At 38.3% G+C, this 17,366-nt stretch overlaps 1 protein-coding gene across 2 annotated transcripts in view; it reads left to right on the forward strand.

The window, feature by feature from the left end:
• Nucleotides 1-16,861, forward strand: part of MCUR1 (mitochondrial calcium uniporter regulator 1) — a 44,505-nt gene extending 27,644 nt beyond the window's left edge. The window contains exons 6-10 of one of the 2 annotated variants that reach the window (XM_075062857.1): nucleotides 688-759; nucleotides 2,505-2,537; nucleotides 6,094-6,147; nucleotides 9,686-9,800; nucleotides 12,108-16,861. In XM_075062857.1, coding sequence (XP_074918958.1) covers nucleotides 688-759; nucleotides 2,505-2,537; nucleotides 6,094-6,147; nucleotides 9,686-9,800; nucleotides 12,108-12,163 — 330 coding nt within the window. In that variant the 3' untranslated portion in view covers nucleotides 12,164-16,861. The remainder of the gene's footprint in view (nucleotides 1-687; nucleotides 760-2,504; nucleotides 2,538-6,093; nucleotides 6,148-9,685; nucleotides 9,801-12,107) is intronic. The other variant, XM_032783536.2, reaches the window with a different exon arrangement.
• The last annotated feature ends 505 nt before the right edge of the window (nucleotides 16,862-17,366 follow it).

Consider the following 17,366-nt stretch of genomic DNA (forward strand, 5'->3'; position numbering starts at 1 on the left):
GGCACCATAGCGGCGCCACTCCAGGGGGCGCCCTGCCGACCCACTGAGTGTTGCTAGGGTAAAAGTCTTCCGACGAACGTGCACACGGCGCGCGCACACCTAACAAATGGATATGAGCAACACATCTCGAAGAACAACAGTTACAAAGGTGAGTAACCGTCTTTTTTCTTTTAAGCTCAACAGTTATTAGAGAGGTGACCATTACTAGTGGCCTCTTTGCAAGCATATTTTTATATGCTGCCTTGAATGGATTAGAGCAGTAGTATGTCTCTATGGGACATCAAAACTTTACACATACCCAGACCTGGCCTCCAAACGTACAGGTTTGTCATACCTGGGACACAAGAAATGTTCTCAGCTTCACTGGATGGACATGTTACATTGTCCTGAATCTGCTATGTCAGTGTTTTAGTCTCAAAAGCAGCTGCTAGTTGTCCTAGCTTTCAGGAATCCTGTTCACCCCAGAGGTCATGAGTATCTTCCATTGATTGAAGGGGCAAAATAGGTCCCCACATACTGTGAAACTGATGCAGCCTATCAGTAAAAAAGTTCTTTTATTGAGGTTTGCAGTAGGAAGGCACAATAAATTTGTTCCATTTCTTAGCTTATGAATGGAACAAGGAAAATGTTTTGGTTTTGTTTTGTGTTTTTAAATTTCCTGATATATTTTGCATAATTTTTCTCTAGGATGAAGTTACCAAAGTTCGTGCAGATAACAAATTAGGCTTCAATCTGGAGAAAAGCAGAGTAAAAGAACTGGTATGTTTTATGATTTCTTTTAGAAGTATGTAAAATGTGAATACCATTTGAAATTGTTTGGTCAAGAATGTAATTTTCATGGTTGTCAGTGAAGTCTTTTGGCCAGAAGCTAGTGTGAACCATGATTATTCACCTTAATAGTGCTGTAGTATAAGTGCTGTAGTATAATCCGACACCATTCACTTTTAATATTTTATCATATTTTGACATTATTTCCTCATTAATCTGGATATTAAAAACAATGGGTTTTTTTCTAAATGATCTAGTCAAATTAAGTTTAAATGCTTTGTTAAATTACCTACATTGAAAGCCTATCCTTGCCCCAATAGGGGACTAATTACATTGTAGCCAGTATGTCAGCCAACCGTTTGATTGAAGTGATCTTCACACTATCTTGTCCTAAATGGTATGGATCTGGTCACTTCTAACTTTCAAGTGATTGGTAGAACTGAAAATCTTTATGGAGTAACTGGAGTAATAAAGGTTACAATAAATTGACAGGTTTTTTTCCCCTCTTTTAGAGTATTATATGTAACTCTGTTTTAAGCTCCTGTAAATGCCATTACCAAAATGTATTTCAGCAAATCAAAGAAAATTATATTGCCTAACTTGAATAGTCATTTTTGAATGACATTTCTCTACAGATTTTATTTTCCCTAGTCATCACATTTAGCATTCATATTTCATAGATGTGTAGTGAGGGAATAATATTGACCACTACTCTGGGCAGTTAGCTTTGTTTTCTTTAGATACTGCTAATCTTTATTCTTTCAAAACTGGTAGAGGTGCCCTTGAAAGTGATTACTCATAATGGTTGTCAAACAAGCTATCCTGGGTTGGGTCAATGACTTAATACTGTGGGTAGCCCTCTGTGCTGCCCCATGAGAGGATTGGATTGAAGAACAAATTGAAGCCTTCAAACTTTTGAACTTGTAGATTTTTCAGATGTTGCAAAAATAATGCTTTGCACTAATGTAGCACCTTTCCTTTGAAGCTCTTAACTACTTAAATAGCAAACCTCACAATATCTCTATGGGTAGGTAAGCATTATTGTATGCATTTTACAGATCAGTTAACTTAGGCACAAAGAGTTCGTGATGTGTCCAAGATGACCAGAATAGAGTCCAGCAATCTGGACTCTGTCTCTTGCACAAAGCACTAGACCACATTGCTTTTCTAGATGAAACCCCCAACCTTTATGTGAAGAAGTAGACAACTGTAAACTTCAGTCATATACTCCACTGCAGTCTGTTATACAGGGCATTGTATCTTTCAAAGAGACTGCTTGCTAGCTAGCTAATTGTTGTCAACAGACATGCATGGGCAGAACTCTGGCATAGAATGGGGAAAGAGGCAGGTGAATGGAAAACATGATGCTACATATAAAATAAGGTTTATTTGTACATAATAAAGAGATGAACTCAAAATAAAGAGCTGGGTGAAAGTTCTGTGGCCTCTCTTCAACCTGTGCTTATGTCTAGATGTTGTTTCTTCTGCATTAGTGAAAGCATTATTGACATATGCACTTGGACACAGGTGAGACCTATACTTGAATGCCCAGAGTCCTATAAAAGCTGTAGGGAAGAATAAAGCACACTTACCTAGGAAGATACCTGAGGTAACTTAAATTAGTAAAGGCTTAGCCAGTGGCTTTACTCATAAAATATTTCCAAAGCATGGTAAGCTAATATTCTATCAGCATGTTGTTTAAAAATATAAATATATACGCAGTATTTGTCTTACAGTTATTTATCCGGTTTCAACTTCTGCATTTAAAGGTAAGGTAGGAAAGTTTCTCTAGTGATAAGATAGGAAGCAGAAAGGCATTACTGAGGTTATGACATTGCAATAGCTAGTCAAAATGTTTCCTGCTGCTGCATCCAAGAATCCAGTTTGGGAAGAGGGGAGGCTGACTGAAATGTGGGGCATAAGCCCACACAAAGAAGTTGGGAGCGACAGTCACAAATATAACCAGAAAGACTCAGAGTTGAATGAGCAAACTAAGGCTGCTGAGAAAAGAGCAAAGGGGGAGCTTTTCATTGCTCTGAGCCTAGGACTAGGGAAGAGGTTCCCCAATTTTTTACTGGCACGATCCCATTTTAATGAAGTATTTCCTGCCAGGAGCCCAGACAGCATGGAGGATGCCATTTTGTAGAGAAAACGTGTATCCTCTGCACAGCATGACCTCACATGCACAGTATGTTCGAGATCACCCTGCATGGACAACACCATTTTTCTCTACAAAAAAGCATTCTCCACACAGCGTGACCTCGTATGTATGGTGCATGCAAGGTCATGCTGCGTAGAGCAAAACGGCACCCTCCATGTAGTAGGGATCACCAGAATCTCACCTGCTGATGGCATGTTCCATTTGGGGCCACAACCCACAGTTTGGGAACTGCTGGTACTAGGGCATCTGCCAGGAACGTTCTGGCAGTTTGCTTTACCTGCTCTTACCACACAAGAAAATATCGCAAATCTGCATAACGAAGGAGGTGGAGCCATGGGTATTGTAGAATAGAATGATCTTTTCTCTTTCATATAATTGAATTGGAGATCCTGGCAATTTATATAAAACTAGGTCAAATAAATCTGACAGCTTGCTTAAATTTACTATAGTTATTCAACATATTTATAGACATCACAGGAGTGATGTCTTTAGTTAAGATTGCCCAACACATTGTAAGACTCTGTTTCGATGGTAACCCTGCCAAACTAATCATTTGGGCTGAATTTTTCCATACTGGGTGTCTGCCTCAGGGTGAACCTCCTCCCCCTCCCATAGCCCTCCTTTTAAAAAATATGATCAGCGGTTTCTGAGGACAAAATTAGGGAAAAATACAGTGTTTTGCCCTGTTAACAAACGCTTATAAGACTTTTTAAGATGTTGTAGTACCTCCATGTTTTGAAGCAGGGACTTGCAATTTGGCAAAGGGGGGTGGTCTTTGTGTCAAGCATGCTGGTCCCATGAAAAAAAAAATATGGGGAATGCTCTAGTCCAATGCTGCAGAGACTGAGAGCTTTCCTTGCAAATGTTGCTCCAGGATACTGTGGCAGCAGAACTGAGAGCAGGAAGACTCTTTCCCCTGTGCTCTGTGTACCCCCTGCTGGTACCCAGGCAGTGAGGAGGAGCAGCCTGATTTAGACTGCAGAGGGCTAAAGAATGGGGAAGAGTTAAAGGAGAAGAGGGGTTGCAGGAGCCAGAGGGTGAGGAGAAGCAGAAGGCTAGGAGGACAGTATCTGTGGAGGAAGGAATGAGAGATAAGAGCCAGGAGTCAGAGTTGAATAAGAGTAGAGGGAGTATTAGGGGAGGCACATGGGGAGCACAAGCTGGGAAATGTGGGGTGTAGATGGAGGAGGAGAGGCAGGAACCAGAGGGAGGAATTGGATGGGACAGGCGGGGGCAGGACGTATAGGAGGCAGAGGGCGGGTAGAAGATAGGGATGGGGAGAGACAATAAGAGGATGATGGGAAGAAGCTGAGGGATGTGAAGGGTCAGGAACCAAGAAGAAAATGAGTCAGGGTGGTGGGGGCATTAGGAGGAGCGGGGCTTGTAAGGGACAAGGGCTGGAGGATAGACATAGGTTTGAGGGGGGACAGGGGAAAAACCACTGCAGCAGACGCCCTTCCGGAACCAAGAATTCTCTTGTCAGCAAATATCTGTAAAACTCCTGGATAAAGTTTGTGCACCACCTGCCTCTAGTGCTGATCAACATAGTAGTAGGCTGTTATCTTCTGCTACCAGTTACTCCATTAGCCCAGCGCTTGCTGCTTAGTAAATTAGTCCACATTATGAATTTTTTTCTATTACTTCTTAAAATTCTAGGAAATGCCATAAAAACGTTAAAAGAATATAATTGTTATTGGACCTGTACTTTCACTTTTATGGATTGTTACTCAACCACTGAAAACACATATCAAACCTAAGGGCCATCTCCCTGCCAACTTTTAGTTTTCTGTCCCCCATCTACTTAGGTGCTGGAACTGTTACAAGTAGTTGCTGACTTCTTTAGTGCTGAAAGTGTGAATTTCCCTGTCTTTATTCTTTTTTAAAATATCTGAATAATTTCAAACAAACAAACAACAAAACTTTGAACAGAGGCCAGACCTGGAAAATTCCATCCAAAAAAGTTGAAAAATATAAACTACTAAAAAGGGGCCATTAGAATGGAAGTTCTAGCAACCTTAAATATAGCTAACACTACTAAAATATGTATTGTGCATAATTTCACTCTTAAATTATGGAATCATTTTAAATATAATTGTTCTTTTGAGCATGGCACCAGGTAGTGGTGATCTGCTATTACTTACTATTGTAATGTTCAATCTCTTGTCATGATGGTTTGTAACTTTGGTTGAAAAATATTGCACTTTTAAATTAGGTTCTGATGTAGATAATCTGCCTTTTTATCACTTGTTTAAAAAGAAATATTGAGTGAAGATGTTTGTGGTATTTTTGTCCCCCTCTCCGTTCACCAGAGTCTCTCCTAACTTGAATGATACTGATGTGTTTCAGGTATTGCAAGCATGCAGTAATCTTTTTCTTTGCAACATGTGATATTCCTACGCATCCCCCATTTTATATGATCTGTTAGTTCAATCAAAAACACAGATAGAACTCAAGAACATTATGTGGATTTGTGATGCATCCTTCTGGTTTCATAAACCAATTAATGGATTAACACCAGACATAAACATAGTATATTTGACAAATACAATAATTTTTAATAGTGTTAATTACAAATTAAAAGAAGGGCTACCCATCTTTTCTTTCACTGTCACTCCAAAATTTCAAGTGGGGAACAAATCTAATCTTGATTAAACAACTATATATGACAATTAAATCTACTTTTATTTTTTTAAACTTCGTACTGAGCGGGGAAGCGGGGGTGAGGAAAGTGGCTAAAATCTAACCTTGTCCTCTTTAAGCCATGCATAAGTGAACACAGCAGAATATTTAAATCTAGCCTCAGTTGTGGGGCTAGTGTTGATGAAGTGTGTATGTGTTTTTAAATGCAGATCTGCAATCCTTTCCCATTGCCAATCAGCAAACATATTGCCATAATTAAAGGGCAGTTTCTGGTAGAAGATCTGCTGCCCTTATAATTCTGAAACATTTGGCTTAAACTCTGTTTTCTTCCAAAGAGCAACATCTGTTCTGCAATGGTAACTCTAAATATTGTTAGCAAACACAGAAGAATTCCAGCTTACGAATTATAACAATGATGTTGGAAACTAAGCAAAAGTTGGAAACTAAGCAAAAGTACTAATGTGAAGCTGGGAAGAAATTCAGGAGAGAGAATAATGCTTTTTTTGTTTGCTTTTTTTCTTCAGTATTCAATTAATGAAAAAAAACTGCTGGAAATAAGGACAGAAATAGTGGCAATGGTAAGAATTTAAGAATGGATTGTTGAATGATATAATAAGGCTTATTGTATTTGTGTACTGTAAGCAGGCACAAACATCTTTAACATTAGTTTTTAAATATCCATATATCAGGTATCCTAAATGTGCAAAACTCAGTTTTTAGCTAGTTTTAAATATTTTGTTGTGTACTTATATATAGTACTATGCCATTACTACACAGGTAACTGAAATATAATGCTGTACATACATGAATACTCCTGGGGGAATTCTGTGCCAAAAAATTAAAAATTCTGGGCACAATATTGTAAAATTCTGCTTATTTTATTTGTCAAAATAACACTACATAATCATGCCAGTTTCAATTATTTTGTAATTTATTTCAAAATACCTGTCAGCAGCTATGTCTGTAACAATACAGGCACAAAAAAATTCCCCCAGGAGTAGAGAATTAAAGAAACCCCTATGACAACTCAGTTTCCATTTCTCTGCCCCTTTTCCCCAGAGCCCAGCTGTGTGCGCCCCCCTCCACCCAGCGAGAGCAGACACTCACACATACTCCTTACCCCCCAGAGCCCAGGCACAGGGCACTCCCCCAGCCCAGATACCCATACCCCTTACCTCCCAGAGATCCAGAGGGAGAAACAGCCCAATGCTGGGTCCCAAGCTAGCGTGGAATTTCCTGCACACTGCCCTCTTCCTTCAGGTCATGCTGAGAACAGGAGCTGCTGGGAGTCCTCCAGCTCCCTCCTCTTCCCCTGGTAGTGTCTTCTATTTGTGAACTGAGCTCTGCTGGGTCCAGTACCTCCGAGTGGCAGCCAGCTGCTCTGCAGCCCATTTCTATGGGAGGAAAAGGAAATTCTGCGCATAACATTAATTACTGTGTGAATTTTGCATCATGCAGTGGAGCAGAATTCCCCCAGGAATACATGATGCACATGAAAGCAAAGCTCACATGGAGTTTTATGTTTTCAAAACCCTGACCATATATAAATATTCAATTCAATTATCTTTTATATGGTTTGAGTTATTTTGAGAACTTTTGTGTGTGACATTGTCTCTATCATGGAAACTGCTTGAAACTGCTGGGTTTTTCTGCCCTTTCTAAATCTGAGCCCAACAAAAGGATCCTCTCTAGCCTCTTTGCACCCCCCTCCACATGCAATTTGTCTGTTGGCATCTTCAACAGGTATAACTAGTCAACTGCATTAATGTGACTCCCCAGTCTTCTGCTTCTGTACTCAGAAGCAGAGATTTCCTCAACAGCTCTCTAATCATTCCTTTCCTCAGGAATTTTTTGCTCTTTTCCCAGTGTGGTTTGTGTTGGCAGAGAGACTCTTTGGGAGAGCCCCTTGAGGAAGGTAGGGGACTCCAAGCTTAATAATAGATCTTCAGCTGTAGAGTGGTACCCAGCCAGCTATATCAAATGGCTCTTGTTCAGATGGTCACCTCTTTGCACTGTCAGCCCGCTTTTGTCAGTCTTCAACCTCTCTGTGTACAGAACTCATTTCAGGATGGAGATTTAAAGATCTGGCATAAGAAATCTTGGGAATTATTTCTTATATTTCATAGATCTCAAGAATAATCACATTCTAAAACATTCCTGCCACTAATGGTTCCTATATTTTACATTCAGGAATAACAATTATCATATTCAAGCAATGTACTTTAATCTGATACCCAGCCCTGGAGTGTTCACAAAGTTAATGATTTTTCTGCTATTCTGAGATAAAAGGACATCCAGTTCTACCACTTTCTGGATAAGCTGCTAGCAAAGGTGCAATTATATGAGCTTGCCATTTTCACCAAATCATCCAGTTCCTGGAACATAATAGATGCATAGTGAATCCTCAGAAGAGCTCTCTTACCCCACTTTATGAATTCCAAACCAACCTGGGTCTTTTGGTACTGTCAGAGGAGAAATTTGACGTAACATGAGCTGCAATTCCTCAGCACGTTAATGCATTCAGCTGATCCATATGATAAATGTGAGGAAGGGAAAAGTACCTTGAGTACTCTAACTTTAATCTCCTCGAACTTCCCAGTCAGGCGTGGAGGTACCTGGTTCAGGATATGGACCATGTGTTGATAGTCCCTTCAGATGTCCAGTCCCTTCAGTAGTGATAACAGGGACACAGCTTTGGCAGATGCACCAATAGTGTGCATGGCAACCAACACCAAATTTTGGGAAGGAGAGCTTAGATGGGACATGAGTCATGGCAAGTGATCTCCCCAGGAATCCCAGCTCAGCATCAACTTCCTGGAGCTGTGGGAAGCAGGAAATGCAATAGTCAGCTTCCTCCCAAGAGGCCTTCTGGGAACTGCAACTATTCGCTTGGAAGGTGACAACAGAACTACTAGACTCATATCAGCTGCCAAGATGGACCAGAAACTGAAAGTCTAAAAAGAGAAGCCAGAAAATTCTTCCATAATTGGAACACCTGGGTCTGCACAACAAAGCTATGTACATCTGTGGCAAGCCCAACAGTCATGTTGATTTGCTTAGTTGTCTTAAGCGAATGGTAGAACAGTGGGAGCTAACCAAACAAAAACTTGATCAGATTATATCAAGGTGGTTCTTTCCATGGTGGAGATGTTTACAAACCAAACCAACAGGAATAGTGAGATTCTGCTCCTAGCATTAGCTCCCACAGGCCTGGAGAATGGACACCATCTAATTTCCCTGATTAAGCTTCCAGGGGCATGCTTTTTCTCCTCAGAAACAAGCTGATCAGAAGGATCAGCTAGGATCAAGCCTCAATAAAGCCAGATCATCCGTTACTAGTCCAGGCATGTTTGTTTTCCCAGACTGGTACATATTCAGTATGTCCACCATTCATGTATATTGCCAGTTTCTCAGCACCTTGTTTATCTGCACCTCTTCAAGTTGTGATACAAATCACCAACAGCAAAGAAGGGAATGCTGATGTTACATCCTTAACTATAATCTAGTGCTGGGAAGGAAGTGGACAGATGAGTGAAATAAAAATGGGGTCAGATTATATATATATATTCTGGCAAAACTCCCATTTTACTTTGTTAGAAATTTGTTTAAGTAAGGGTTGTAGGATCAGGCACAAATGCTGTAGATCAAGTATAGTCAGCATGAATTTTTAAAGTAAACCCTGTGAAGAGGGTTTTATGATGGACTCTATAGCTAATTGTAAATTTGATATGAAGTAACCATTGTAATAAATCCATCAGGAAATATGTTTTATAGTCTTTTTTTAAAAAACACTACAGCAGAGAAATAAGTTTTATATTTGTGTTCACCTAAATGTGGTGGTATGAATTTTCAGTACTGTAAGGGAAACCTCTGGCTTCTTAAGAAATATAACATTATGTAATACTTCTTAGAGGGAGGAGTATAACTACAGAAGCCTCCTGAGAAAGGCTTATTTTCAGTTTTTAATACATTGTTAAAGTACTGAATCTGCAAGAGTGAAGGGAGAGCCAAAAAAAGTAATTCAGAAAGGAAACAGATTTAGTTTTATTTAGTTTATTTAGTTTTAGTTTAGGTTCAATTGTGTTCAAATAACTTAATACTCTGCTTTGTTTCTAGCATGCACAACAGGACCGAGCTCTAACTCAAACAGATAGGAAAATAGACACAGAAGTTGCAGGACTGAAAACAATGTTGGAATCGCACAAACTTGATAACATTAAATACTTAGCAGGTAAGGAATTCTGACAAATATATACACTCATGTTAGAGTTGTGTTCAACTCTCTTATTAAAGGCCCTGATTCAACAAGGGACTTAAGCACATAGAGTAGACTTTTTGACTATAGTGGGATTATTTGTGTGCTTAAAAGTTAGGCACATGCTTACTCTTGAATCATGCTTAAATTTATTTACATTAAAAGAGAAATGGTCTGATTGCCTGTCAAGAATGGTTAGTGATATAACAGAAACCTGTCCATTAATTGGAACAGTTCAGCTTGTACGATTAATGTCCTATGCTGAAGTACTGCCTTGTGCTGAAGTACTGTTTTTCAGCTTATAGGCATTTGTATGTAAAGAACACTTTCATAGACATGTAAGGCTGGAAGGGACCTTGAGAGGTCATCATATCGAGCCCCTGCGCAGAGATAGGACCAAATAACATAAACCATCCCTGAAGATGTTTGTCCAACCTGTTCTTGAAAACTTCCAGTGATGGGGATTCCACAGCCTCCTTTGGAAGCCTATTCCAGAGCTTAACTCCCCTTATAGTTAGCAAAATTTTCCTAATAGCTAATCTAAATCTCCCTTGCTGCAGCTTAAGCCCGTGACTTCTTTTCTTATCTTTGGTGGACATGGAGAACAATTGATCACTGTCCTCTTTACAATAGCCCTTAACATATTTGAAGACTGTTATCAATTCACTCTTCAGTCTTCTTTTCTCAAAACTAAACATGCCTAGTTTTTTTAACCTTTCCTCATAGGTCAGGTTTTCTAAACCTTTTATCGTTTTTGTTGCTCTCCTTTTGACACTCCAAGCCTAGCACCCAGCTTGGATACAGGACTCCAGCTGAGGCCTCACCAGTGCTGACCAGAGTGGGACATTTACTTCCCTCATCTTACATACAATATTCCTGTTAATATACCCCAGGAAGATATTAGCCTTTTTTTCACAATTGCATAACATTGTTGACTCGTATTCAATTTGTGAACCTCTGTTACCTCCAGATCCTTTTCAATAGTGCTACCATCTAGTCAATTCTGTAGTTCTGCATTTGATTGCACTTCCTAAGTTAAGTACTTTATACTTGTCTGTACTGAATTTCGTCTTGTTGATTTCAGAACAATTCTCTAATTTGTCAAGGTTATTTTGAATTCTAGTCTTGTCCTCCAAAGTGATTGCAACCTGATTAAGGGAATAGAACAGCTTCCATATGAGGAGAGATTAAAAAGACTGGAACTGTTCAGGTTGCAAAAGAAACAACTAAGGAGGGAGAGGGGGATATGATAGATGTCTATAAAATCATGAATGGTGTGGAGAAAAATAAATAAGGAAGTATTATTTACCCCTTCACATAACAGAACAAGGGGGTTACCCAATGAAATTAATAGGCAGCACAGTTAAAACAAAGAAAAGGAATTACTACTTCACATAACACACATTGCCAAAACTGTAACTGGGTTCAAAAAAGAATTAGATAAGTTCATTGAGGATAAGTCCATCAATGGCTATTAACCGAGATGGTCAGGCATGCATCCTCATGCTCTGGATGTTACAAAGCCTCTGATGGCCGGAAGCTGGAACTGGACCACAGGGGATGGATCACTTGATATTTGCCCTGTTCTTTTAATTCCCTTTGAAGCATCTGGCATTGGCCACTGTCTGAAGACAGGATACTGACTAGATGAACCATTGGTCTGACCCAGTATGGCTGTTCTTATGTTTATGTGATCACTTAGCATTGCGTAACTACTCTTATTAAAGACAAAGGTAAAAACACTCTTTATTTTTTGGAGGGTGACTGTGAGAAGGAGACAAGGGCTCACAAAGACAGAGTGGCAAACTTGTTAAAGGATAAACTTTTCAACAAATTAAATCTATTCTTTATAAGTGAGGTTTAAAAAACTATAGCATTTGCAAGATATTGGACTTTGCTACTCATGTTCATATTATCTTTTTTTCCTCATATCGTAACCATAACTTGCCATGTTGATCTTATTTATTTGGAATGGTAAGCAATGATAGGATTTTTCAATACTACTGATAGCTTTCCAGCCCATTTTTCCTTCACTTCCTCTTTCCTTCCTTTCTTCTCTTTTGTCATTCTGTGGTCACCTCCCTACTGAAGTTGTGTTTGTACTCTGGAGATGACTAACTTGTTTTCTTAAATTAAAAAAAAAGAATATAGCCATAACTTGTAAAAATTTATTGTATTTGCAATTAACTGTTGGAATAGTGCTTCCTGAGGAAGTGATACAAGAACTAGCAATGTACTCTCACCTTTTCTCATTTTCACACTAACTCTTGTGTTTTCTTTCAGGTTCAGTATTTACATGTCTTACTGTAGCACTGGGATTTTATCGTCTGTGGGTATAATAAAGCATCTGTTTAAAAGGACTTGTGTCTCTCTTGCCTTATGAAAATCAAGGATGTTTTCTCCAAGCTTCAAGAATTCAGTCTTCACTTTAAAGCGAGTCGATACTATTTTATTTATATTTATTTTTTAAAATAATCTATATTGAAAATGTAACCGAAATGTGCCTGGGAATAAATATAGAGAGAAGATTACCTCTGGCACAAACCAGGCATAGTCTACACAGCTCTGCCAATTCCCCTCAATCTTGACCTGCAACATCCTTTTCCTATTATAATTTTAGAGCCTAGGTTAAGCAGACTGCATGTTATACCAAATGGTGTAGTGACTGTGTGATTGTCAAAGAATCTACTAGGAATTATGTGTCAGACTCTGCCAAGATATGCATGTCCAATAGCAGTTGTATGTATCAGAACAGAATTTGGTCATATTTAAAATCTCCAAATGTATTTAATTAGTGACCTTATGGCAATTTTGGACCCAGGCCTTTGGAGTGAAACGCTACTGGATTAATGCACAGCCCACACACCTCCTCTTTGTTAATAAAATGTATCCATATATTGTAAAGAAATATTTTTTCTATCTGTTATACTAATTTTTACAGTGTTGTTTGCATCATGGTTTGTTTTCCAAGTTGCCGTCCAAACAAACAAGTATGTTTCGTGAAAAAGTGTTGTGTAATGAAACTGTCTCTAAGACCTTTTTGGTTTTTTATGTAGCATTTTAAGAACTCACATTTAGGACACGCAAGTTTCTGAAACTCATTGCACATGCTAATTGTAAATTTTGTACTAAAGCTGGAATAGATGTTTGAACAGTAGTAAGATCTAATAGCTGATATTAATCTCTTCTGCAAGCCTATATAGACATACAAACTGCTCTCTGTCACTGCTTGATTGATAGAAGAGAATTGCTTCTTTTACTCTTGAGGTGAGAATTAAAGCTGATTAGTTCTCTTCTAGGGAGGAAAGAGCAATTGGCTATCACTTACTAGAGTGACAGCCTTAGGGCTGTGATCACTAAGGGAATGTCTACACTAGCCATTTTCCCAAAAGTTTCCCACTGGTTCTACGAATGGTACAGCTCCTCTACTGGTAGCAATGGTAGGAGCACTAATGTAGACTATCCACTGTTTAATCCTGCACAGAGCAAGGCCATATGGAATGGTAGTTACAATATCAATGCCTTCTCTACATTAATGCTTCCACTAATGGTAGCAATGAGGGGAAATTATAGGGAAATGGGGCTAATGTGTCCAGGGTCAACCACCAAATAGAGCTGCCAGGTCCAGTCAGGCATTACCCTAGGGTCCTGTCTCTCTGCTTAGCTTCTCTGTGGGCTGATGGTAAAGGCTGGCAGGGTACCATACCAGTTTTCCTCCCTGCTTTGTTTATTGAAGTCCTGGCAGGCTGGCTAACTTGTGTATATCTACCCCAGTAGCCATTGAACTTCCTTGGCTGTTGAGGCTATCATTTGTTATATGAAGGCAGAGAGGAGGCCAGTTGGAGGTAGAAGTATCTTACAAAAGCTGGGACTACCCTGGGCCTAACGGCTAATGGATAATCATTAAAAATTTAACTCTAATAATAGTAATCTGAGTTTAATCACTCTTAATAAAAATAACCATTTGGTCTTTCCTATTAGTAGTGATTCTTAATTTAGTAAACCTGACCCCAGCTGCAAAGAGTTAAGAAACAACATGAATAAAAAGACTTCTATAAAACACTGAAAAGGAGAGAACATTCAAGAGGCAGTGTAAAGGAAGCTAGTATTACAAAACAACATCCTCCAAATTACCAGCATCTTTTGAATCGGTTTTGTGTGTGTAGAAAAGCTATAATAATTATGCAACTCTTAAGGGTTGTGTTAAAGCTAGATTTTTATATTTATTTAAAATGTCACTATTTTAAAGTGTCAGGCATTGTAATTTAGGTAAACATTAGGTGTGACCTACTTCAGTCTTTTATATATATAAAAAATCACTTAGTGGGAACTATATATTCCAGGGTAACAAGAATCTATCTCTGGTCACCTGAATGCCTAAGCAGTTAATGAATTGTCATATGACTAAAATATTAGTGAATTGTAAATAATTTAATCTGCATATTTAATTTCAGATGTCGAGTGAATTTTGCTGAAAAGTGAGATTCTTATACAAGAGTATCTGAGATTTTTGCAGTGAAATAAAGCTGCAAGATTATAAATGTTTTTTTTGTTTGTTTGTTTTGTTCTTTTGCTCCAGAAATGGATCTTGAAGGAAAAACAGCACTTACAATGTTTGCTGTAGACTGGAATTAATAAAGTTCACAAAAAGGGGCAACGTAAAAAATAGGAAACATTCAGTATTCCAAGCCTGTAAAGTCTCCAGGTATGGTGCTCAAGGCCATGAAATTTCTAAATCAGATATGTTGTTAGATGCAGTTTGCTATGCATTTAAAAGCCATTGCAGATCAGTGATGATAGTTTCTGACATGTTCACACAAGCTGTAATATCTTTACCTGCACTGGCATTAAAAAAAAGTGCAAACTCCCTTTCTACATTTGAAAAGCTCAAATAAATCCCTTCCAATCTGATCCTTAAAATCAAAATCCAGCTTCCTGATTCAGATGAGGAGCAAGCGCATCAGTGCCCATGAACTAGTTTTTGGAATGTTAAGATTTGATCCAAAGAACAAATGATAACTACAAGCAGCAACTGGGAAACCCAACTCCACTGCTATTAATTCTCCATTCCTTAATTTCTGTAAAAGCCTTTTTCTGTGCACATGCTACATAATGTCTTCAGAATTATAGCATATTTCTCATCAGGATTTGAAATGGATTTCCGTATCAGATTTCAAAATTTTGGCTTTGTACTGGCAGACCTCAGTTCAGAAGGTGTGGTTGTCTGGCATAGCTGCAAGCTGGGTGGGCTTTTGTCTTTCTATAAAACCATCGCAATTCTGAAAGTTTCAAGGCAGCCTACTTTTCTGTCAATAGGACAGTATGCTGCTGGGTGGGGAATGGGAGTTCAAGTTCTGATTACCGTTAGGCCAGCATAAATAGAAAGTTTTGCAGAGGGGATTGTATGGGGGGTAGAGGTTGTTTTCTTTGGGTGGGTGGGGGGATTGGGCAGAGAGAGCACTGCAGAAATACAGGTTGATCCTATAATAAGCCTTGGGGCTCTGGGGAGCAAATGTGAATTAAGGAGGACCTCCCACAAAACTAACTTTACATGTAAATATACTAGTAGGAAGAAGAAACTGAGATGGGAGTTCTTACAGTTTTTATTTTGCTTACATTTGTTTAATTAAAATCTGTAACCAAGAAAGGCCTCTTTCCCTAGTAAGTTCTAACCTGTTTCTGTTTCCTTACAGTTAAATTACCCTAGACCTGTCGATATTAAAAATCTTGATTGTGTCCCTTTTTCAAGTGTGGTGTTAAGGGCTTATGTGCTAAAACCATGAGTAGAGAAAGAAGAGTTGTTTAAAACTAGATATTTTCCTTACATTAACTGGAAATGTTCCTTGATTCTTCTACACACATGGTCTGCCTTAATGTTAATGTACTGTGTATCTGCCTTCACAGTTCCAGAAGCAGTCTATTGCTTTTAACTACATATACCTGATTCCTCTGATGTAATCGCTGAATGTTATTCTTCTTTCTGTATCCATTTTTATATACCCTGGCATAGGTCATCTGCATCCTTTTTCCTATTCTGCTTGTCTATGTCTATGCCAGCAAACAGTCTAGCCACTCAAGGTCTTGTCACTATTACTTCATCTGTTTGTCTCACTTTTAAATGATTTGCTTCTATTTTAACTGCCTTGGATCTTGCAATTTGACCAAAATATCAGAAAGATCATTAAAACCATCTAAAATCAGGATCATATCTCAAACCAAAAGTTTGACAATACTAAAAATATACTAAAAGCTTTAAAGTGTGTTTGTGGTCAGTAAATGATACTATGAAATGACATTTTCTCTCTTAACATATGTACTCACTGAATGAAATCCTGGCCCCACTGAAGTCAATAGCAAAATTTTTACTGACTTCAGTGGAGCCAGGATTTCACTCTGCATGTATTGCAAGTCATGTCTGCTTTACCACCATGAAAAAAAGGGATTTTTTTTTTCACGGCTGCTACCACCTGCGGAGTCAACACAGCACAATTTTATTTTTTTCTATCAGCATAATTGTTAGCTGAATTCCAGTTGCCAATTTGTTTTACTGGTCACAATGCATGGGCAAGACTGATTTTCACATCCCAGTGTAAGTTTTCAAGGCTCAAATAGAGGGATCTTTTTTGTTTCTAAACTAAGCAAATTCTGTTTGAAAGACACTGAACATGAAACAGCACAATGCATACATAGTCACTTTTCATGATATAATTGCATTATAAATTAAGTTAATAAAAATAGATATACTGATTTTTTTTTAAAAATATACTGGAACAGGAATTGTATTTGAAAAATAAATCTCTTGATCACTTTATAGTTGCATAATTCATTTTAATTGTTTTTATTATATCTTGTTTTTAGTTGTACAGCTATTTATATTTATATTTTTACAGATTAAAAAAGTACATTCTATTTGAGCAATTGTTACATCAACTGTTCATGTTAAGTGCATAAATAGAAAACTGACCTTTGCCATTAATGAAATGTGTGGAATATTTGGTGTTTTTTAATCTGAAATAAAAGCGTATATGCCGGCAAAATGACTTGCCTATTATCAAAGCTGATATAATGGAGAATTTTATTCTTCTTAGCACAAGATTAGTGGAATATACTTTTTAGCAGCATATCACATTTTACCATTTTTCTGAACATTGCTTCTCTACCACTTCAAAGACTGTTATGTTCCTGACAGAAGTTATTTAGAAGTAATTGTTGCCTTATTCACTGTACAGCATTCAGATTTCTGTGTGCCCACAATAGTCTTCACTAGCTGTTCTCTGCTACTGCTTTAGAGGAAATAGGAAGTTTGGTCTGAGTCCTGCCTTTTCTGTTCCTGTGATCCATTAGATATTAAACTGATAAGAACAGATATAACTTAGATAATAATTTTACTTCAAGGTCCCAGAGACACAGACAAGGTTTTCATCTTGAGGCTCAAAGACCAAAAACATCAAGACACTTGATCGTGGCCTTGGATAAGACAAGAGACTACTCACACTTGATCTTAGCTCACAGAGAGCCGATGCAGGCATTTACCTTCATCAG

The sequence above is a fragment of the Chelonoidis abingdonii genome, chromosome 2, assembly GCF_003597395.2.
Source record: "Chelonoidis abingdonii isolate Lonesome George chromosome 2, CheloAbing_2.0, whole genome shotgun sequence".
In the NCBI taxonomy this organism is placed as follows: Eukaryota; Metazoa; Chordata; order Testudines; family Testudinidae; genus Chelonoidis; species Chelonoidis abingdonii.